General features: G+C 44.3%; 1 protein-coding gene, 1 long non-coding RNA gene and 1 pseudogene across 6 annotated transcripts in view; 1 reads left to right on the forward strand and 2 right to left on the reverse strand.

The window, feature by feature from the left end:
* The window catches only part of LOC118706328 (zinc finger protein 551), an 82,669-nt gene extending 60,707 nt beyond the window's left edge, over positions 1 to 21,962 (reverse strand). Inside the window, exons 1-2 of one of the 5 annotated variants that reach the window (XM_045573471.1) lie at positions 21,265 to 21,579; positions 17,395 to 17,518 (exon numbers count right to left, since the gene is read on the reverse strand). In XM_045573471.1, the coding sequence (XP_045429427.1) occupies positions 17,395 to 17,518; positions 21,265 to 21,267 (127 nt within the window). In that variant the 5' untranslated portion in view covers positions 21,268 to 21,579. Of the gene's footprint in view, positions 1 to 16,326; positions 16,454 to 17,394; positions 17,519 to 20,244; positions 20,695 to 21,264 lie in introns of those variants that run through there. The other 4 variants (XM_045573470.1, XM_045573472.1, XR_006740133.1 and 1 more) reach the window with 4 other exon arrangements.
* LOC123651423 lies at positions 176 to 2,904 on the forward strand. The gene is made up of 2 exons (XR_006740134.1): positions 176 to 1,567; positions 2,097 to 2,904. It is a non-coding gene; the product is annotated as an uncharacterized LOC123651423 (long non-coding RNA).
* On the reverse strand, positions 14,522 to 15,620 carry LOC118706370 (annotated as a pseudogene).
* Positions 21,963 to 24,623: the final 2,661 nt, after the last annotated feature.

A 24,623-nucleotide genomic window follows, 5' to 3' on the forward strand; every position in this document is an offset into this window, starting at 1 on the left:
TTTCTTTCTTTCTTTCTTTCTCTCTCTCTCTCTCTCTCTCTCTCTCTCTCTCTTTCTCTCTCTCTCTCTCTCTTTCTTTTTAAAGAATATATTGTTATTGATTTCAGAAAGGAAGGGATAGGGAGATAGAAACATCAATGATGAGAGGAGTCATGGACTGGCTGCTTCCTGCATGCCCCCCACTGGGGATCAAGCCTGTAATCTGGGCATGTGCCCTGACTGGGAATGAACCGTGACCTCCTGCTTCATAGCTTGATGCTCAACCACTGAACCATGGCCGCCTGGCTACTCAACACTTTTTTGAGAATGAGTGATATCTTATGAAGTATGTATGGTACCCTGTGCATTAAAGTGAGGGGTGAACAAAACAAAAAACAAAACAAAAACACAAATCTACCCTATTGTTTGGCCAGGTTTGGTTAACACAAAATTGTCTTACATAGGACTAGCATAATGAATATAAGTGAAGGGGTTTTGGCTTATATCAACACCCTTCTGACAAAGGGAAAAGTGGTGTCTGATCAGCAAGGTGTCCCCTCTGTAGTCAGGTGGTCAATGGGAGCACAAAGGAGCAGCATTTCATTTTCTGTCTTTGTTTCCCGGAAAAAAAGAGACAGAACATAAAAGCCCCTCCCACTGGCAAAATCCTGCTGGTCACAGAGGAGCTAAGCCCCTCCTACTGTCAGGATCCTGCTGCTGACTCAGGAGCTAAGTCCCTCTCATTGTCAGGAACCTGCTGGTCACACAGGAGCAAAGTCCCTCCCACATGAGCTACACTCCTCCCACAAAAGGTAAGCCCCTCCCACTGATAGGATCCTGTTGGTCACATAGGAGCTAAGCCCCTCCTACATGATCTAAGCCCCTCCCATTGACAGGGTCCTGCTGGTGCTTAACTCCCAGGTGATCACTGCCCACTGCCAAGACCAACTTCACAATAGACGCTCTTCCAAGGCAAGGTTGAACATTGATATCTCCAAGTGTCACCTCTAGCACTTTGGGCTACTCCAGAGTCAGGGTATAAAAGTCACCCCCACCTCTCCCCTCAGTGTGTAGGCTCCTCAAGGCAGAGCCAGCGTGTGTGGGATGCTGTTTGGCTTCAGCTGACACATCTTACAACGTGTGTGTGTGTGTGTGTGTGTGTGTGTGTGTGTGTGTGTGTGTGTTATGTGTGTGTGTGTTACAGAATCGCGGCCGCCTCCACTCTGGACACAAGAAATTTCAGGCCCCAGCCCCTGAGAAGGTGTCCCAGCACACTCAATGTGTCCATCTCCTCCTCAGCCAAGTCAAAAGGTGAGATGCCTACACTGGGGCCAGGTGTGCCCTGCGGGAGGGTCTGCCGGAAGCCTATGTTCACTGCATGTGGCCCTGAGTGTGGCCTGTGCTCCTCTGCCACTGAAGACACTGACACCCCGAATTTCCTACATCCCTTCTTCCCCACCACCATCCCCAGGAACTCCCCTTTCTCTGCTTCCTGGACTCAGGTACTTATATCAATTTTTAAAAACCAGCATTCAGGGCCCTGGCCAATTTGGCTCAGTGGATAGAGCATCAGTCTGCAAACAGAAGGGTAAGAGTCCATTTCTCTTTTCTATCCCATACATCACACTTTTCTGACTTGTCATTTCATCTGTGACTTCCTGGCTTTTGACTACCTTCACCTTGTGGCCGTTTTGCATCTCCTGGCCCATGCAAGGCTTTCTCTGCAGTATTCTCCAACATTGACCTGCACATGCGTAATGTGGTGTGCATGCATGCTTAAGTAGACTTCAAACACAAGCTATTCCTTTATTAAATTTTATGTGCCCATGTCACCAGCAGACAATCTCTGCTGAATGCTTTTAGCAGAGGAATGAGCAGGTGGTCCTCCCTCTTCTGTTCTATGTGCCACTTGCCATACTTGTGTCATATTTCATTTGAGGTCTTCCTTGTTTTTGATCTTCCGTAGCCTAGAATTCATTGCAGCATCCTATAAATCCTTCCTGGAAACTTTTTGTTTTCATCCAGTTGCATGAAGCCAAAAGCAACACACTTTTGTAATGGGACATCCCCGTGTCAGCAGTCAAACATCCATTTCCTCGCCATATTTCTGTTTTCAGGATATTGGCATAAAATGGATCAGGAGGAGGCCTCTTCTGAGGAGAGTGCATCTATACAAGTGGATGCAAAATTCATGGCTTCCAAGAGCTCCAGCAACTCAGAGGACCCATCTCTGTAAGCGGCTTTTCTCAGTTTTGAAAGATAGTCTGAACCTGACTGAGTCACAAGCAGAAGACTTTGAGCATAAAGTCTTCTTCAGTGACACATGTGTTAGAGCCTCTGTTTCCATGTAAACCATCATCAGCAACATAGGGATGTCTGTGGAGAGAAGTCCTGGAAAGAAGCAATTGGTCAGGACTCCTCTCCACATCATTTGTGTGCAGATGCAGCTGCTATATCTCAGGGGTGCCTTCAACCGCTAGGGAGCCTGGGAAAGACTTCTCATCCATCTTAGCGCTGCTGCAGCCCCAGGCATCTCTTAGCACAGGCAACCTCACAATGGTAGTGAGTTTTCACAGAAATTTATAGGTGGAAAAACTGACTGCCAATGGGACAAATGTAAAAATGCTGCAAGCCACAGATATAAATTTGTTCAACACCAGGATGACTCCTCTGGTGGAGTGACATATGAGTATCACAAATGTGGGAGAGGTTTTAGATGTGACATTAACCTCAATTGACAGGAGAGTTCACACTAAAAAAAAAAAGTCTTTTGAGATTGATGATTTTAGGAAGCTCTTTCATCAAAGTGCTTCTCTCACTGAACACCATGGAGTTTACACAGAAGAAAAACTTTTTGAGTTTAGTGAATGTGGGAAATCATTTAGGCATAAGAATCTCCTTTTTACCAAAAGAAAGTCCACACTCGAAAAAAAGCTATATGAGTGTACCGATAGTGATAAGTCATTACGCATTAGCTGTAATCTCATTGAACATCAAAAAGTTCAGACTGGAGGAAAACCTATGAGTGTACCAAATATGGAAAATCTTTTAGACACAATAGTACAACTCCTTAACCAGAAAAGAGTTCACACTGGTGAAAAGTCGCATAATGTAGTGATTGTGTTAAGTCCTTCAGTCAAACTGGTAACCTCTTTCAACAGCACAGAGTTTATTCACACTGGAGAAAAACCATTTGAGTGTAGTGATTGTGGGAAATCCTTCAGATACATGTCCAACCTCAACCAACACCATAGAGTTCACACTGAAGAAAAATGTTTTGAGTGTAATGTATGTAAGAAATATTTTATCTACAAATATGCCCTGGTTAGACACGCCTTAAATGTCCAGAGAATATTTTATATCTTGCTCAGAATGACAACACTGACGGAAATACTTTGGGACCTTCTTACTTGAATGTCATCTCCTTTTATGAAACACTGGTAGCCAGGTGCACAAAATTCATGCATGGGAGGGTGTCCCTCAGCTCTGACTGCACCCTCTCCAATCTGGGACCCCTTGATGGATGTCCAACTGCAAGCAGTCAAACATTCCTATAGCAATCCGGGACCTAGGCTCCCAACCACTCACCTCTCTGCCTACCTGATTGCTCCTAAGCACTCTGCCTATCAGCCTGCTCTCTCCCAACTGCCCCCCTGCCAGCCTTCTTGCCTCTAACTGTCCCTCCCCCCCACTGTCCTATTCACCCCAACTTCCCTCCCCTCCCCCCCACTGTCCTATTCACCCCAACTTCCCTCCCTTCCTGGCCTGCTCACCCCTAACTGCCTCTGCCTAGGCCCCACCACCATGGCTTTTTCCGGAAGGTCTCCTGGTCTAATTAGCATATTACCCTTTTATTAGTACAGATACTGTGGATTTAAAATAAATGTAAACACCCAATATAGGAACTTCCTCCTCATTATGCTTCTATTTCAAAACTTCCTCTTCTCACAAAATTTCCTGAAGTTCAACCGCATAAACTTCAAGTATCACATTTCGCCCTGGCTGGTGTCACTCAGGTAGTTGGAGTGCTTCCCCATACACTGAAAGGTCTCAGGGTCGATTGCTGTCAGGGTACATAACTAGGTTGCAAGAGGTGGCCGATAGATGTTTCTCTCTTCCTCTCTCTTCTAATCAGTAACAAAATATCCAGCCTAATCGGTGTGGCTCAATAGATAGAGCATTGGCCTTTGAACTGAAGGGTCCCAGGTTAGATTCCGGTCAAGGGTATGTACTTTGGTTGCAGGCACATCCCCAGTAGGGGGCATGCAGGAGGCAGCTGATAGATGTTTCTTTCTCAACACTCTGTCCCTCTCCCTTCCTCTCTGTAAAAAAATCAATAAAATATTTTTTTAAAAAATAAATAAAAACATATCCACAGGTGAGGATTTAAAATGAAAAGTATCTAGTTCCCCATCCCCCCCAGAAATTTTTTTTCACTTCAATTATAACTGGTTCATGTTTTTTTGAATAATAAAATGATAATTTTATAAGATTTTTAAAAAATGAATGATAAGCTTCATCCTGCAGACTGAAGGGTTCTGAGTTAGATTCAGGCCAAGGGCACATGCATGGGTTGTAGGCTCGATGGATTGCAGGGGGCGTGCAGGAGGCAGCCGATCCATGATATTCTCTCATCTTTGATGTTTCTATCTGTTTCTCCCTCTCCCTTCCTCTCTGAAATATATAAAAATATTTTTTTAAAGAAGAATGACGTCTGACTGCCTTAAATAAACCACACTTATGTATGTGTTATATAGCAAGCATGTCCAACTCACGGCCCACAGGCCACATGCAGCCCAGCCAATATCGTGGAATGTAAGAAAGGTTTTTATACAAATTTTGTAACTTCATTTTTACCATATCCTGGATTTTCCGGGTTCCCCAAGACTTTGAGGGACCCCAAATTCGGAGAGCCTCATTGGCCGAGATGGGTGTCTGTGTGTCTGTGTCTATGTGTCTGTGTGCTTGTGGTAGCTGGCTCTGAAGAGATGTAGGATCTCTATCGGTGGTGCCCAAACATGTCTGCAAGACGCGCCATTAAGGACTACGGGCCAGAGAGTGGGAGATGTACCCAATATCTCTCAGGGAAGTCGGTGTGTGAGCACGCCAGCGTGCAGGAGACCAGTGTGAGCTGAAGTCTCAAGTGAGGGGAAGTGACGGGAGCCTTTCCCAGGTCTGATTTTGGTGCCGGCGGGCGGCACGGCACCCCAGGATGGAGCTGGTGAAGTGGGGCCGGCGTGGCAGCGCGGGCCCCTGGCGGCGTCTGGTAGGAGCGGAGGCTCCGGCGGGGCTCGGTCTGCGTGTACGAGCCTGGCTGGGCAGCGGCGGCCTCGCTCTCAGAGTGGGGCCTGAGGGCCCTTCCAGTGGGTCGCCCCGGCATCCCTATTATGTGACAGTTGTTTTATTTCATGTTGTCCCAGATCTGTCTTAGACTATCTTGCTGCTTTCTATTTTTTTTCCAGTTGCTGCCATGGTTGGGTGAAATTTTTTCTACCTTATCTTCAATATGGCTGATTTGGCCCTTAGCCTCTTCTAGTCTCCCATAGAAACCTTCCATTGTGTTCCTTGTTAAGTCTATATCATTCTACACTTCCTCTAGATTAGGGGTGTCGAACTCGATCAGAGAAGGGGCCAAAATCTAAAATCCAGCCTAAATCGCGGGCCGAATGGTTTACTGAACAGTCATAAACTGACAATGTTAACCAGAAATGTGAATTTAAAATGAGTGGAACAATCTTTTCCTTAACAGTGCTGTTAACCAACTCACATGCTATCAAGCAAAACAGTAATATTGGTATCAAGCAAAACAGTAATATTGGAATGTACCTAAAATGCTCATTGTTTTGTTTTCTGGCTAGATGTCTGACACCGTTTTCCCTGGATCAATGAGTCAATGTTCGGTTTTATTTCTTGGGCTGTAGCAACCCGCAAAACAGAATGGAGGTTGTCATCGGTAATGCGTGATATGTGCTTGTTTTTGTTCAGATTCATTATTGAAAACATCTGTTCACAAAGATAGGTGCTCCCGAACATGGATAGAATACGGGCAGCATGAAGTCGGAGCTCTGGCATTGAGTCAGGGGGCAGTAGAGGGTAGAAGTCCTCAATTTCAACATCCTGAAACCTTGATTTCAGGCCACTGTCAGACTGAAGCTCGATTATCTCCATCTGAAGGTGATGGGGCACATTGTTGACATCAACTGTAAAAGGATTGGCAAAGATGTCAAAGCCTGAGTGCTGTGTTCTAAAGTCAGAAGCGCCGCTCAAATTCACTTAGTAAACGGCTAACTTTGGTAGCCAGCCGACTGCAAGGAAAAGTACCAGAAATAGTGGTTGAGATACTCAAACAAACGGGAAAGTGGGCAAGATTGTCCTGTTCCAGTTGGGACTTCCATAGTTGAAGTTTATGCTGGAATGCTGTGATCATGTCAGACATCTTCGTGATGACTTGTTTGCGTCCCTGCAGCTTCAAATTCAGTTGGGCGAGATGCTCGCATATGTCACACATCATAGCAAAATCACATAGCCAGGCGGGATCCGACAGTTCAGGCAAGGGCTTTCCTTTACTTTCTATGAAAAGAGCAATTTGTTCTCTGAGCTCAAAAAATCTTTTGAGGACTGCGCTCTTGCTCAGCCATCTTACTTCTGTGTGGTATGGCACGTCTCCCTGCTCTGCACCCACCTCCTGTAAAAACTGCTGGAACTGGCGATGATTCAGGCCACGTGCCCGTATAAAGTTAATAGTTTTAATGACTGTGGTCATTATGTCATTCATGTCCAGAACTTTTCCACACATAGCCTCTTGGTGGATAATGCAATGATAAGTAATCAAGGGTGTGTGGCAGTGACTTTTTTGCATTCTTTCCTTCATTAGTCCAACCAAGCCTTTCTTTTCTCCGCACATTGAAGGTGCGCCATCGGTAGTTAGCTCCACCAACTTTTCCCAGGGTAATTTAAAATTATTTATAGATTTCTCCACAGCCTCAAATATATCTCTACCAGTCGTCGTCCCATGCATGGCAGCTACATCCAAAAGTTCCTCAGTGACAGAGAGGTCGGTCTTCGTAGCACGTATAAAGATGGACAACGGCGCTGTATCAGTGTTGTCTGTGCTTTCATCAATAGCAAGTGAAAAAGCGAGATAACTGCATGCCTGTTTGGCCAGCTGTGATGATAGATTTCCTGAGAGTTCTTGAACTCTATCTGCAATGGTGTTTCTTGACAAACTGACATTTTGAAAACTCTGTATCTGGTCTGGGCATATTTGCTCACACACTTTTAGCATGCATTGCTTCAAAAAGGCACCCTCTGAAAAACACCTTGAAGTGCGGGCAATTTCTTCAGCTACTATAAAGCTTGCTTTCACTGCAGCATCATTTTTCGCTGTAGCCTTTGTAAACATTTGCTGCTGTGATTGTAGTTTGCCTTTTAGTTCTTTAACAATTTTATGCTTTTCTTCCAAAGTATATTTGCCATACTTAACATTATGTTTGGTGTCAAAATGACGACGTATATTGTACTCTTTCATCACCGACACTGTCTCATAACACAATATACACACTGGTTTGCCCTCTCTAAGCACAAACATGTATTCATTTTCCCATTTGTCATTAAATTGTCTGCCTTCACCGTCAACTTTTCTTTTCCTGGACATTTTGGGATCAATATTGGCAGTAAAAGATGTAGTTTATTGGAAATCTGCATTAGAAGGAAAAAGTTGAAAACTGCACAGGGATAGCTTGATTTGGCAGATGGAGTGGAGGAAAAAAAAGTCAGTCAATAAATGCCTGGCTGGGTACAGATAGCAGATTCTGTTGCGATTTTTATGCCTGCACTTTATGCCAGGAACTGGCAGCTTCTGCTGTGTATTTTTTATGCCCGCACACTCACTCTCTCCTCTGCTCTGCCACCCGCACAACCACATCGGATGCCGGACTATAGGTCATGCCTCCTGAATCTCGCGTGACTTGTTATCTATGCGCATGCGTAATAGATAGCAAGTACGGCGGCCGGCGAGGCGGCCAGCGAGATCACAAGCCTCCTATGTCACTGCGCGTCATTGTGATGGAACGCAGCGGAGTGCAGTGATGACAGTGCCACATTGCAAGGCATGGCGGGCCGGATTTGGCCCGCGGGCCTTGTGTTTGACATGTGTGCTCTAGATTCTCCAACGTTGGTGAATTTCTCAACCTTATAACATTTGTGCATCCTTATAACCATTACTTTGAATACTTTCTCTGACAAATTGCTTGCTACCATTTCATTTAGTTCCTTTTATTATGATTCTTCTCTGTCTTTCATTTGGGGGTGTTTCTTTGTCTTCCTATTTGTTCTATTCCCTTAAAATTGAATATATATTAATCAAACTGCTATGTAACCCACATTTTTTTAATTCGTCTTATATATTAGATGATTTGTAGTACCCAGTGGTGCAGTCTCTCAGGTCACCAGGGCTGGGTATTCTAGGGAGGCATCCTACTTGATATACTTGGGTTATTCTGGTGTAATTAGGTCTTGAATATTATTGACCACTTCATGGATGGAGCCTGCTCTCAGGGTTCTGATGATATGGCTTACATCCTACCACCTTATGCCAAAGGTTATGGAGGCACTGAACCAAATCACAAAATACAACAGGACAAGACATGACACAAAGGAAGAGAACATGAATGTAAACAAGACAACTATAACCCCAATAAAAGTGACCACCAGAGAAAAAGAGAAAATATAATGAGAAGAGAGAGCAAGAATAATACCAAGGAGTAAAAAAAAGAAAGAAAAGGGGAAGAAAACACTCAAAACAAAAGTCACAAACAAACAGAAAAAATTAGGGGTAGTAGATGCTTAGCTTAAAGAAAATATAGGTAAGGAATTGATAAATAGGGGAGACCACAGTTTAGAACAGAGGATGAAAAAAAGAAATGAGAAGGCAAAAATTAAATTTTTTTTGAAAAGGAGATTAGAGGATACAGCAGAAAGGCCTAACTTTAAGAAATGAGCAAGTTAAAAATTGGGAGAAGAGCAAGACAAGAGAGAAAGAAAATAAAAAGCATAGTGAAGATGAAGAAAAGAGAAGGGTAATGGAGTAGGATCAAAAGAGAGGAAATTAGATATATGAATAAACCAACAGAAACTAGAATAATAACATATCAATAAAGCAGATAAAGTAGATTCATTATTTAAAAGGGGGGAAAATGAAATACAAAACTTAAATTGGGTAAAAGATGAAAAACGGGAATAAGAAGTGAGAAAGAAAAGGCTGCAAAAAAAGATAAAAATAAAAACAATAATACATTTTTAAGAAAATTAAAATTAAAAAGTGAAGTGTCATACACTTCAGCTGAGTTTTAGTGCTCCAAGGCTGCTGGTGTAGGACCCCACTCTTCTGCTCGATCTGCTAATACTGGGATTCCTGTAGGTGCTGGCCCCTGTCAGTCACTGTCTTTTGGCTTTAAGCTCCCTGTATGAAGCTGCAGGTGACACACTGGTCCTCTGCTGTGTCTGTATGAACAGGTTATCACTGTAAGCAGGCAGAGCCAATATGCCCTCTTTGCCTTTCCTATGACTGTCAGTCTTAATGACTCAAGCATCTTTTTCTGACAGGGTATTAGGTGGTAATTGTGCTGTTTCTTTTTCAGGAAATAAGATGAGGTGTTTTTCCTGACCCAGAGTTGCTCCTCCACATGTGTCCCAAAATATTGCTCTGGCCTTGGTTGGTCAGAGATTCTTATATATATACCAATGGGGCTGGCTGGCAACCTGGAGTTTTTATCAGTCTGACTAGAGAGAGGCCCGGTGCATAAAATTAATGCATGGGGTGGGAGGTGTCCCTCAGCCCAACCTACACCCTCTCCAATCTGGGACCGCTTGAGGAATGTCCAATCCAGGACTGCTGGCTCCCAACTGCTGACCTGCCTGCCTTTCTGACTGCCCCAAACTGCTTCTGCCTGCCAGCCTGATCAGCCCCTAACCACTCCCATGCCAGCCTGGTTGATGTCTAACTCCTCCATTGCCATCATGTTTGCCCCCAACATCCTTCCTCTACCAGCCTGGTCACCCCTAACTGCCCTCCCCTGCAGGCTTGGTCAACTCCAACTGCCCTCCCTTGCAAGCTTGGTCCCTCTCAACTGCCCTCACCTGCTTGCCATCTTGTGACAGCCATCTTGTGTCCACATGGGGGCAGGATCTTTGACCACGAGGGGACAGCCATCTTGTGTGTTGGAGTATTGGTCAATCTGCATATTACTCTTTTATTAGGTAGGATAGAGGCCTGGTGCATGGATGGGAGCCTGCTGGTTTTCCCTGAAGGGTGTCCCAGATTAGGGTGGGGGTTCCCTTGGGGTGTGTGGTGGCCTGGGCCAGAAGCCTGGTGCGGTTTGCAGGCCAGCCATGCCCCCAGCTACCGAAGCAGAAGCCCTATTATCTGGGATTTATTTATCTTCTACAATTGAAACTGCTATAGCCTGGAGTGGAGCCAAGTCTTCTGCTTGCTCCGTGGCAGCAGCCATTTCTGTTGAAATTTATTTATCTTCTATAATTGAAACTTTGTACCTTTAAAGAGGTCAAAGCAGGCGAGGGCTGCAGAATCTTGGCTTCCTCCATTGCTGGTGGCAATCCTAGCCTCCTGTTCTCTCCAGTTCCATGGCTACCGCCATTTCTGTTGGGATTTATGTATCTTCTACAATTGAAACTTTGTAGCCTTAAGTGAAGGCCTGGGCTGGCCAGAGTGTGCAGAAAGCTTGGCTTTCTCCATCACCAGGGAAACCCAAGCCTCCCTCCTGCTCTCTCTCTGGCTGCAGCCATCTTGGTTGGGTTAAATTGCATACTCATTCCTGACTGGCTGATGGATGTGGCTTGTGGGTGTAGCAGAGTGATGGTTGATTTGCATATCACTCTTTTATTACATAGGATTCCGAAAATAGCATGATGGACCAGTCCCTCTTCCTATACAGACACTGAAGGCTCTTTGGGACTATTCAGACCCATAAGCTTGGCCTCCTCCTCTTTTTTTCTTTTAAGCTCAAAATGCAGGGTGTAGCAGGAAGTACCGTATTTTTCGGACCATAAGACGCACCAGTTTTTAGAGAAGGGAAATGAAGAAAAAAAGATTCTGAAACAAATAGTGTCCTAAAATATTTTATGTGCATTAAAACCCAACATCACAGTCATAAACACATGTAATCAACCCTGTAAAGTAAACAGCAGCATTTAGAACCATTTTAGAGCCAGGCAAGCACACAGAGCCAGGCAAGTAAAAAAACTTTTTTTTTAAAGTATATGTGTAGGCTATATTTGGACCATAAGACGCAGGGACTTTTTCCCCCCACTTCTGGGGGAAAAAAAGTGTGTCTTATGGTCCGAAAAATACGGTAACTCCTGCCATGAGCCTACTGGGCAGGAATAACTATTCTGGGGAGAATTGGCCACTTAGGTTTGAAAGATTAACTATGTCACACTTCTAGCAATATATCCCCAAAAGTAGGAAACACCAATCAAAAAGTATGTATGCACACCTATGTTCATAGCAGCACAATGGTAGCTACAAGAGCTACAATTTGGAAACTGCCTAAATGCCCATCAGCAGATGAGTTGATTAAAAACCTGTGGTATAGCTGAAACCAGTTTGGCTCAGTGGATTGAGCATCTGCCTGCGGACTGACGGGTCCTGGGTTCGATTCCAGTCAAGGGCATGTACCTTGGTTGTGGGCACATCCCCGGTGGGGTGTGTGCAGGAGGCAGCTGATCAATGTTTCTCTCTCAGTGATGTTTCTAACTCTCTATCCCTCTCTCTTCCTCTCTGCAAAATATCAATAAAACATATTTTTAAAAATAAAAAATAAAAACCTGTGATACATCTACACAACGGAATATTATGTGCTGCTGTAATAAAGAAGAAAATCTAATTATTTGCAACAGCATGATGCAATATAATAAACATAAACTGATGCACAAAAATAGAACCAGTGTCAGAGAAGCATCGAACAGACCATCCAAACTAAGAGGGAAGGCACAGGAGGGGAAGGTATCAAAGATTAACCAAAGGACTTGTATGCTTGCATATGAGAATAACCAGTTGGCATAGAAAGCAAGAGTCTGAGGACATGTACTGTTGCGTAGGAGCACGGAGGAAGAAGTCATTGGCGAGATGGGAAGGAGACTTATGTAATAATTTCAAAAAATAAAGAATTTAAAGTAAAAAAGAAAAAAATGTCCCAATGCAGGAATCTTAGCAATGTATCCCTGCCCTGCTTTCCTCCTCAGGCACCTTAAGCCGGTGCCTCTCTCCCTGCTCCAAAGCCTCAGGTGAGTGTTTGCAATAGAAAAGTCCTGTGTTCTGGGTTTAGAGAGTATAAAAGCAAAGACAAAACCAAACCGGAAAAACGAAACTGCATTTTTGTCTCTCCCCAGCACCACGCTGTTTGGCCCTCCTTTCAGGGGGCAGCCTTTCGGGGCTTTTGCCTTTGGTCCGGTTTCCCCAGCAGCCAGCTGCCCTGTGGCTTTTCCATTATGCATTTGGATGTTACCCACCTCGTGAAGGGACACAGCTTTGGTGCAACACTGCTTTCTCCTCACCCTCTTGACCCACTGGCTTGCTGTCCCTCGAAAATCCACTTCCCAGTTCTTGCCATTCTTCTCTGCCCTTCCTTGTTGTAAAGAGTATCTGCTCAGCTGAATCTAATTTGTTAATACCAAGTGGATGTTCTTTGATTTAGTTGTATTTTCAATCGGGCTCAGGATGAGATGCACAATACTACTGCCTAATCGGCCACCATTTATTTATTTTTACCTCTTTCTGATCCTTGCTGTTAAAAGCAGCCAGAGTGACTTCCATACAGCTTGCAAATGCAGAGGGCATGCTCCCTGCAGGATACCACCTGGAGCCTGCCAGCCCTTCACAGAACTCTTCAGTGAAGTCCCCACTGACCAACTCTAGTTTTACCTTCCCCCATACTGCTGTTACCAGTCAACAGATATCCTAGTGCATTCTTTGTGGACTGTTATCCACTAGATGCCAGTTCCCAAGGACAGAGGACTCTGCATTTACAGCATTTGAAAAAGTTGGGGTCAACAGTATCCACAGCTTCAGTCTTTATATGTGTCCCTTATGCTCACCCATGGCTGCTGACCCTCCATCCAACCTGATTCAAGTTCTCATCCCTAAAGCCTTTGCTCAGCCCACCCATTCAAGGAACCTGGCCCAAGAGGTGGCAGAAGCACGTTCACAGGCACTGAAACCCTGTGCCCCCTCAACCACACACCCTAGCAGCACACTATTCCCCACAATCCAGGAACTATAACCTCATTTTGGGTCTTCTATGCAAAGGAAAAACTTAGGGAAGGGACACACCAACCACATCTCATCCTCAGAACGGAGAATTTTATTAAGACCAAGCCTCTCCTGGAGATGTTTGTATTGCAACTTGTTCTTACCACTGAAAATATATAGCACCATTTCCTGTAGCATCCATGCTACATCCAGGACTGTCCGGGTAAGGGGGTGGGAAGAGGAGTGCTTTACTTTTTATGAAATTAGAATGCAAATTAATCCCTAAGTGGAAAAAAGAGACTTAAACACTAGTGGGTCTCAGTGGTGTGAGTGGGTTGTTGGAGGCAGAACTTTCTAAAATAGGGGTGTCGAACTCAATCAGAGAAGGGGCCAAAATCTAAAATCCAGCCTAAATCGCGGGCCGAATGGTTTACTGAACAGTCATAAACTGTCATTGTGATGGAAACGCAGCGGAGTGCAGTTATGACAGTGCGGTGCGGGCCACATTGCAAGGCCTGGCGGGACGGATTTGGCCCGCGGGCCTTGTGTTTGACACATGTGTTCTAAAATGAACTGATTTGGGGGTCCAACGCATCAGGAGGATTCTCCCAGATACATAAGTGGGTTCATTTGCAGCAGGAAGGTGCCTAGGGGGTGGGGAGAAGCAGTGTGGATGGAGATAGAAGAGCCCTGGCCAGCACATCTCAGGCAGACACAGAATCCCAAATTCCCCCCCGGGCTGTGCTTTGACTGGGCCGCCTCTCTTCCAAACCCTGGGAAGGACACAGTGTGCCCAGCTACAGTGGGACTGTCCCAGGCAAAGGCAGGAAAGAGTGAGGAAAGGTGAGCTGTGCAAGCAGAGGCCTCATCTCAGGGCACCAGAGTGAATGTTTGGATTTTTTGGTAATCCTCATCTGAAGATATTTTGAGAGAGAGAGAGAGCAAGGGAAGGGGGAGAAGAGAGATATTGAGAGAGACATCAATATGAGAGAGAAAAAAATCAGATGCCTCCTACATCCCCATATGTGCTGGGATCAAACATGCAAATTGGAACCACAAAGTCAAGCAGTCTTTCATTTAAGGCCATCAGCAGCAATGCAGAATAAGACAATATTGGTCAAAGAGTAATTTTCTGGTATTATGCTGTTGCTCCTAAAGCACAGAAAGGTTGGGATTCAAACATTATCTGTTAACTCTATGATGATAGATCATAATGGTGCTTGACAATCATCCCTAGAAGTGAAAATAGAAAATGAAATAAAAAAATTAAGGCACTAAAGAAAAATATCTTTACTAAAAAATCATAAACCAGAACAGAGTACAGTAAGCAATTTGCAGGTTGGTGAATTAGAAAGTAAAACAATTCATAAAAGCATAATTCAATAAAAAAGTCTCTTCAGCTATAAATGTATCAGGTAATAGTTCTGGGCATGTCCTTAAATCCTTACTTGTACTGGAAACACATGAGGAATATAGTACAGTTTATGTTCCATTAAAAAGGTTTAAATAATAAAATAAAAAAAAAGGTCACAGTTACCTTCAATGTTGTTATTCTAACTGAATAAAATGAAAACATTCCCTGTACATTTAACACTTTTCTCCAGTGTGAACTCTCAGGTGTTTAATAGGACTAGACTTTTGGCTAAAAGACTTCCCACATTCAGTGCACTCATAAGGCTTCTCTCCAGTGTGAACTCTGTGGTGATTAATGGGTATATTACTTGCACTGAAGGACTTCCCACATTCAGTACACTCATATGGCTTCTCTCCAGTGTGGACTTTCCAATGTATACTAAGGTTAGATTTTTGGCTAAAAGACTTTCCACATTCACTACACTCATATGGTTTCTCTCCAGTGTGAACTCTTTGGTGATTAATGAGTGTGCTTCTTGCACTGAAGGACTTCCCACATTCAGTACACTCATGTGGCTTCTCTCCAGTGTGAATGTTGAATGGTGTTCAGTGAGGTGAGCTCTTTGACTGAAGGAAACCCCACATTCACTACATTTGTATGGCTTCTCTCCACTGTGAAGATTCAAATGCTTAGAAAAGCTTCATTTTTTGACTAAAGGACTTCCACATTCAGTACATTCATATGACTTCTCTCCAGTGTGAATTCTCTGGTGTTTAATTAATGTAGTTTTTTCACTGAAGAACTTCCCACATTCACTACACTCATATGGCTTCTCTCCAGTGTGGACTCTCTGGTGTTTAATGAGTGCACCTCTTTTACTGAAACACTTGCCACATTCACTACACTCATATGGCTTCTCTCCAGTGTGAACTCTGAGGTATACATTGAGCTGGGCTCTTAGATGAAAGGAAACCCCACATTCACTACACTCATACATCTCTTCACTAGGATGAACTACCGTATTTTCTGGCGTATAAGACGACCCCTAATTTTACAGTTAAAACATAGGTTTAGGCCTATATTTGCTGTATAAGACTATCCCCCACTTCAAAAAAAAGACTTACTTTGCTGTCAAGATCTGCAGGTAATTTTTGTGCAATTTTGGTCTTTTGCCCCCGATTTTCGGTTGATTTTTTTTCGTTGCAAAGGTCGTCTTATACACAGGAAAATACGGTATCTTATGTCCAATGAGGTTAAAGAATCGTCTAAATACTTTCCTACATTTCTGACACATAAATCATTGCTCCAGAAAATTCATCTTGACATTGAACAACAATCAGGATGTGGCTGGCAGCATTTTCACAGTCACCCCACCGGTTATGACTTTTCCAATCAAGAAATTCCTATGAAACCTCACTGTCATAGTGTAGCTCCTCGGTGTTGAGACTGGCCTGGTGCTGGGGAAGCTATGAGTTGTATCACAAAGCTTCTCCAACTTGCCAGCTAGTTGAAGGCACCATAGATAAGTAGAAGCTTTACCTGCTCACAGGATGCCCTGTCCATAGCTTGTTTCCAGGCTTCCTCTCCACATTCATTCCTCTGCTGCTGGTGAGGGTATGCACTGAAACATATGTCTCCAACACATGCATCACTACAGAAGGCTTTCTGCTCAAAGTATGTTGAATGTGAACCAGTTAGGTGCAAAATATGTTGTAACATAGAGAAACACTGCTTACACAGAAGGGTCCTCTGGGTGGCTTGAGCTGTCTTAGAAGCCCTGTCCTGTGACTCTCCTTGTATAGATACACTATGATCAGAACAGGCCTCCTCATCATCCATTTTATGCCAACAACCTGAAAAGTGAGAAATGGTGAGAAAATGAATGTTAATTGTGTGACAAGGGGAAGTCTCATTGCAAAAGTGTGTTACATATCACACGTTGGTTCCATGAAATTGTTTGAAAATAAGAGATGATCAGGAAAGATGAATAGGGGGCTCTTGTGACTTTTTTGAGATAATGAAGATCCCAAAATAGGGAGGCCTCAACAGAAGTATGACACAAATAGGGGAAGAACCACATGGATTAGAATATGGATCTCCAACTCATCCTTTACCTAACAGCATTCACCATGGCTTATCTGCTGGGGACTGGGAGAGCTGGGGAAGCGGTCGATCCCATCTTACTTCAAGTAAAACTCAATAAAGGAATAGCGGGTTTTGAAAACTACTTAGCACATATGTAAGTACAACTCATAACACATGTGCAAGTCAATGTTGTAGAATACTGCAGAGGCACCAGTGCAGAGGAACAGGAGAGGAAGTAGTGAGCAGTCAGCACTGGGCCTGAGCCACACACCTTGCTATAGTATTCAGGGAAGAAAATATTACATTTGAATGGGGGCCTTAAAAGAACAGCCCATGGTTCATGTTGGTAAAAACCATAACATGGCAGAAGCTGCCACAAATAACCCTTACCTAGAGAAAGAGTGCAGAAGTTGAAGCCATGCATGTGGACACTGTCAGCTTCCCATGAAGAGAAAGTGCAAACTGGGACCCACTAAGCTCACTGCAAGATGCCTGACTCCCTAACACTTAATGTACATTTTGAGATAACAGGTGTTATGGATGATCGTGGAGTCCTTTGTTCAGGCTGGCAGTCACAGCACATTTGACAGAGGACAGTGGGGGAAATTAGCAGAGGCAATGTTCTGGCTGTGGAAGAGAGAAAGCTATGCCTGAGGAATAAAGAAGAGAAATCATCACCTCAGGACACTGGACAACATGAAGGTCTTACCTACAGATGATACAAGTGCAAACACTTCCAGCATGACATTGCAGTACAAAAGTCTCTGAGCCTCATCAAGGAGCCCCCATTCCTCCTGAGAGAAGGTAATGGCCACATCCTCAAAGTTCACATCCTGTCATAATGGGGACAGTACAGCTCAGGATGAGAGTCACTCCCAATATTATAAGGCTATCCTACTAACCACCCTCCAATCCCATCTGCTCTTTCCACTCTTCACATCTGAGAAAATGCCAGGCCTTCATCCCATGAAAGCCACTGTCTTCTTATATTCCTGCTGATATTTTTCTTCCAACAACAATTAAGGCAGTTGAGTAGATAGGAGAAACCTGAGCTCTGGACCTCCCATGTACACCACACTGCCTCAATAGATTGGGTGTCAAAAGCATAGATTAGTGAGGGATATTGGCCATAAAGACAGTGTGAGTGATTTGATACTGTTTTCTCAGAAGATAGCATTGTAGTCCCTCAGATTGTTCCTCTAAGACACCAAAAACATGGCATCACACGTCACCCTTTTGACCCCAATCCCAATGTGGTGAGGCCATTGCTTTGAACTACCTGCTGCACATAGTTCTTTGAACAACACTTCTCTCACACAGCTTCATTCCCAGAGGCACAACTTCAAAGGAAATGCAAATATGCTGTGTTGTGGATAAATTATTTCCTAATCACCTTCTTTTCCAAAATTATACTTCACCACCTCCAAAATATTGTTCTCTCTTACCCTTCTTCCTTACCCATGCCAGTGGAGATTTGCAAGACTGGGTAACACTGATGAATGCTATCTTATTCCTTTCAAACCAGTGCGTCAAACCAACAACAAAAGGCAGGTGGTTAGTTAAATGACACCTAAGCTCTTAACCTAGAATTTAGCACCCAAGCACCTCTCTTTACAGGCAATTACCCTAAAGTTCACCTTATTGTTACATCCAGGAACCACCAGAAATAGACTCTTTCTTAAGTCACTCTTATGTCAATGTCATGGTGCTGTGGCCATGAATTCACATTCCCTCTCTGAGTGCACATCACTCTTTCTACCACACCTCTCTCAAACTTGCACTTCCACAGCCCCAGACCCAGCCCCCCACCACATTTCCTGGCCTTTTACTTATTACTCAGCATGTGTGGTCCAGAGGATGGTTGCAATATTGAATCAGGATCAAGCACTACACAGACTCTGATAGGCCACACTCATAGACACAGCTTTGAGTCCTGCTACGTAAGCCACTCTCCATGATTTTTTTTCCCCTTCAACCCCAATTATTAAGAACAATCAGATCTCAGATATCTATACCCGACGTCCTCTTATGCTTCACTTGATGTCCCTTCACTAGTCACAGCCAAAAACACTCACTTAACCTTCACTCAAGTCCCAGCCCTGATGGCCCCCTGCACCATGCCCAGTGAGTCTCACAGATGACCACTCAAGCCTCCTAGCTAATCCACAACACTGACTACAGCACCCCACAGCCAGGCCACACCAAGAGTCACAAGAAAATCCTGGTGAGAGTTTAGAGAAGTTGATATGTACCAGCCTCAGTATCATCTTGTTTAAATTACTCTTTGACCTCCACTAATCTCAAGTTCACTCATCTTTTAAAGGCTTTGGCCTGCTAAACAATTATCTTTTCCCCACACTCTAGATGACAATTTCTGTCCCTGTGCTGTGTTGTGACACCCACTTCTGACAAACAGTGGCCCTAGGAAGAAAGCCAGTCCTCAGGCTCACACTGTCCCTCTTAACTACTACTCCCATTACCAACTTGACCATGATTCCCTGTATTAAAGTGATATACTGTCCTGGATGATGTATCTCATTTTGTTGAGCACAGACCCATGCACTGGTGTGAGGTCAGATGCCAGGGTTTTGGGCTGGATCCACAGTAGATATTTGCTCATCCCTGTTGCTCTGTTTCTCTCACTGCCCTCCCCATCCTTTCTATATCTAAAATCAATAAAAATATGTATATATTTTTTATTATTTTTTAAAATATATTTTATTGATTTCTTACAGAGAGGAAGAAAGAGGGATAGAGAGTTACAAACATCAATGGGAGAGAAACATCTATCAGCTGCCTCTTGCACACCCCCTACTGGGGATGTGCCCACAACCAAGGTACATGATGTTGTGGGCGACCCGCAAATGACGACCACCAGTCAGCCCAATTGGAATTTAGGAAGCCTTTATTACGAACTCGAGTCCGGGCTCACGTCTCAACTGACACAGCAGTGAGCAACGAGAGCCCCGACCCACTCTAAGCATGCTACTTTTATCCCCATCTTAGGGATGCCTGGCAGATTATGATTGGCCAAAGTTTTAACAAAGAAAGGTCAGTTATAAGTTATAGAAAAATTCCACTAGTACAGTAACATTTAAAGTTTATACAACACCTGGGGTGGGGGTTTATTTTCAGCTTAAGCAGTCTCTGTTTGACCTGGTTTGGTCTGTTTGTTCTGCTTTGCGGCTACTGGAAACAAGACATGTCTGCCTGGGAGTTGAGCCTTGCAACAGAACTATTTTATGACTAACAGTTATGCTTAGCTAAAGCGTAGCATGCTACATTCTTTGTTGTGGGTCTGGTTGCTCGTTCCTTCCCTGGCCTGGAGTCCTGCTTCGACAGGGTCTTGCTAGCTATCTGGAGCCCTGCCTCGACCGGTCTTGCTGGCCACGACAATACCCTTAACCGGAATCGAACCTGGGACCTTTCATTCCACAGGCGGGCACTCTATCCACTGATCCAAACCAGTTTTAGCAAAATATATCTATCTATATCTATATCTATATCTATATCTATATCTATATCTATATCTATATATATATGTATTTTAAAAACATACCTGCAGGTTCCTGATTCAGCTCACTCTTTACTCCAAGCCTTTGCACATTCTGGAACCTATGTCTGGAGGACCTCACACTCACTACACTGGTTGCCAGAAACAAGGTCCACATCATGAAGCCCTACTTCTGGCCTTAGGATTCTGGGCTTAGTGTCTGTTCAAAGTCCTCAGGTCCAAGGGATACAAGAGCAGCGATAGTCCCAGAACTCTACTATCTCAGGGTCCACAAGTGTGTGAGGTTCTGAAATAAGTTCCACAAACCTATACACCTAATCAATTCTGCATTTTCAGGAATTTGTGGAAAGAAAAATGGTCTGTTAAGAGCCTGACAACCACCAGGCTCTATGGGCTCAGGCTGCTCAGTGCCCTTGCCCAGCCCTGAGGCCAGGTGCCCTCCAGATGCCTGTGTGATCTCAGGGCTCAAGTCCTCAGTGCTCACTCTTCCAGTTCCCTTTAGGGGTGTCGAACTCAATCAGAGAAGGGGCCAAAATCTAAAATCCAGCCTAATTCGCGGGCCAAATGGTTTACTGAACAGTCATAAACTGTCATTGTGATGGAAACACAGCGGAGTGCAGTGATGACAGCGCGGTGCGGGCCACATTGCAAGGCCTGGCGGGACGGATTTGGCCCGCGGGCCTTGTGTTTGACACCTGTGCATCATTTACAGGACTTCTCCTTCCTGTCCACAGCTGCTGTCCTCTGTCTTCTAGTCTGTTTTTCCTCTGAGCAATGTCAGGAAAAGTTAGAATTCTGCCTCTGAAAATGTCCCTCTTTTTTTTTTTTTTTTTTTTTTTTTTTTTTTTTTTTCCCCACAACCATCTATGGCTCCAGTGTTCTGAGAGTGAAAGTAAAACTCCTCGTGCAAATACCACAGCTCAGCTCTTTGTTTCCTTTACACCCAAAACAGGCCTGGGTTTCCAGAATCCTCCCTGCTCAGTGTCACCATCGCCTCCTTACAAGGTGGCACTGCCGCCCTCCATCCTCTCCCCCATCACCCATGTGTCACCAGGAGGGACTCACCATCCTGAGCGCGGGGCCCGGGGCGGCGGGACCGGGGAGGCCGCTCCCCAGGCGGGAGGGCTCCGGGGGGGTCAGGCTGCAGGGACGCTGGGAGCGGAGAGGAGCCGGGAGGGGCGGAGACGCCGATCTCCTCGGGCTGTGGGGGCTCCCGGCGCCTCAGACACGCCCCGACCCGAAGGCAGCGGCCTCCCAGGCCGCCTCCTATTCACCACCTGTGCCCTGAAGCCTGTGAATCTCTGAACAAAGACCTAAGAGATTAAATTGTCCACCGAATGGAGGAAGGTGGAATTCCCGCCCTAATAGGATGTGCGGACGTCATAATTCCCTTTGGCTCCACCCATACTTGTGCAGTGCCTTCTGGGTAATGTAGTTTTCTACCCAATAGTGGAGTAGAGTTAGCATCCCAACCAATGAGTTAGGTAAATAAAAAGTGTTGTGGCAAAGTGAGTGATGGCTGGGGAAGGACAAGATGTGTCCATAGGCTTGGCTAACTGCAAAAGACAAACAGATCTCCTAGGGGCAGAGGGTAGTAGGACTGCAAGAGATCCACTAAGGATATACACACAGGGGGAAATTGGAGACATTAGTGATAGGATCAACAATGTAAAATACACGTATATTTTTTTTAAATAATGAAATCCAGCTGGTTGTGCATTGACCTCTGAACCAGGAAGTCATGGTTCTTTTCCTGGTCAGGGCACAACATGGGTTGCAGGCTCAATTTCCAGTGTGGGGGTGGAGTCATGCAGGAGGCAGCTAATCAATGATTCTCTCACATCATTGATGTTTTTAGCTCTCCTTCTCCCTTCCACTCTATAAAATCAGTGAAAAATTTTAATAATGTACACATATACATGTGGGAACCCCCTTTCACATCCCACGTGGTTCAGGGTTTTGGTTCATGGTTTGAGTTCTGGAGAAGGGCTGCACACAAACAAAAGAGACTAGAAGAAATTTAATTTGGCCATATGGGGGGCCAGATGTAAGCCCACCTCTAATGGAAGAACTACTCACTCTTCTGGCCCTGCTATCCCTTTTATTGAGGCTATGAGGAAAACATTCATAGGCCCCTAAGTGTCCTTTGTGAATGAGTAACTAGATACCCTGGAGAGGGCTCAGGGTATCTAGTTGAAAGCTTAGGTGAAATACGTGTGCTCACCAGCCTCTTGTTGTTGAGGGCTGTTACAGTGATCAATAGGAATGAGATAGCATACATCACCATCCTTTGGGCTTGAAAAACTGCACTGGCTTTGGAAGGCAGAATGGTAAGAGAAATATATTAAAGAGGTGGTGGATTAAAATTTTGGAAAAGAAGATGATTAGGAAATAAACTGTGCTCATCATGGCATCCTTGTGTTACATTTGACTTTGTGCCTCTGGGAATGAAGCTGTGTGAGAGAAGTGTGGTTCAATGAATTATGACCAAGAGGCAGTGCAAAATAATGGCTTCAGCACCCTGAGATTGGGTTCAAATGATTGAAGTGAGATGCCATAATTATTGGGGTCTTAAAATAGGAATTCAGCGGATAATAGGTCATTGCCTGATAAGCATCCTGTCAAATCCTCACACTCTCATTATGGACACCATCTCTCCCTACCCTGTGTTCATGACACCCACTGTATTGAAAAGGGGAAGTGTAGCTTGCATGTGAGTCTCAGTGTGAAGTTATCCTGTATAGGATCATCTACCCTTATTGTTGTGGGAAGACACAGTATCAGCAGGAATATAAGGAGAGAGGGACTTTGATGGCACCAAGTCCTTGGGTCATTTTCTTATGTGGGGAGTTGAGGGAGCATATGGATGTTGGGGAGGAAGAACATTAAATCCTAACAGAGAAACTGATCATGGACTGAACTGTCTTCATTGTGACAGGTATGAACTTTGAGGACGTGGCCATCACCTTCTCTCAGGAGGAGTGGGAGCTTCTTGATGAGGCTCAGAGATTTCTGTACCGCAAGATGATGCTGGAAGTTTTTTCACTTGTATCATCTGTAGGTAAGACCTTCACAGTTCTTTTAGTGTCCTGAGGTGATGTCCTCTCTTTCTTTATTCTCTAAATGTAAGCTTTCTCTCTCCCATTCCTAGACCATCGGCTCTTCTATTTTATCCCATTATCCTGTCAAATGTGCTGTGGCCAAGAGTGCTGAGTCATTTGGAAAAACCTGAGCAAAGGACTCCATGAAAATCCCTCACACCCATAGCGTCAAATAGTACAGGAAGTGTCTGGGAGTCAGGATTGTTCCAAACAGCTTAATGGGACCAGGCTTGTACTTTGACTTTTTGGGAGGTGTGTATGACCTTCGTTCAGTAAAAGGCTCTTTGTGACTGACTATGCCAGGTTATGGTCTTTACTTGCATGAACGAGGGGTGGTTCTTGAAAGACCTCTTTGCATTTTTTGTAATGTTATGTTCCCTGAATACTATTGAATGCTGTGTTGCTCTGGGCAGGTGCTGCCTATTCACCTCTATTGTCTTTAAATAAAACTCAGAATATCTGTGTTTCATGAGCTTGTTCAAGAGAAGGTACAAGGATAGGTGTTTTCACAGTATGAACATGCAGGATGATTTAAAAGGGTGCCTCTTTAATTGCAACTCATGGGAAATATGACATAAAAGTGGTGTTTAGATCATACCAGAAACCTGCTCTTATCTAACAGAATTTAGGTTGATGTGCCAATGGCAACAGCTGATTGATCCATTTTCCTTGCAATGCTTGACATTTCTCTGATTTATCTTTTAGTGTGTGACTTCCTGGTTTCTGGCTACCTTCAACTTTTTACCCTTTTCCCATCATCCATTGTTCTGACCTGCTCTATCTGCAGTATTTTCTTTCTTTTTTTTTAATATATTTTATTGATTTTGTACAGAGAGGAAGGGAGAGAGATAGAGAGTTAGAAACATCAATGAGAGAGAGTCATCGATCAGCTGCCTCTTGCACACCCCCGAATGGGGATATACTCGCAACCAAGGTACATGCCCTTGACCAGAATTGAACCCGGGACCCTTCAGTCCCCAAGCCGACACTCTATCCATTGAGCGAAACTGGTTTTGGCTCTATCTGCAGTATTTTCTAATAATAACCTGCATATTTGTTATGAGATAGACATAGGTGCCTCACTAGATCTTGACACAAGCTTCTAGTTTCTTAAATTTTACTTGGAATAAGATGTAAGCAACATTCTTCACAGCTTGCCCCTGTCACCAGCAGACAAGTCCTGTTGAACACTGTTAGCAGAAGAATAAGCAGATGATCCAGCTTCTGTTTCATGTGGTGCTTGCCATATTTGTTTCATATTTTGTTTGAGATCTTCCGTGTATGGTGATCTTCAGTGGCACAGAGCATCACAGCAGCATCTTT

The sequence above is a fragment of the Pipistrellus kuhlii genome, unplaced genomic scaffold (assembly GCF_014108245.1).
Source record: "Pipistrellus kuhlii isolate mPipKuh1 unplaced genomic scaffold, mPipKuh1.p scaffold_m20_p_50, whole genome shotgun sequence".
Taxonomy (NCBI): Eukaryota; Metazoa; Chordata; class Mammalia; order Chiroptera; family Vespertilionidae; genus Pipistrellus; species Pipistrellus kuhlii.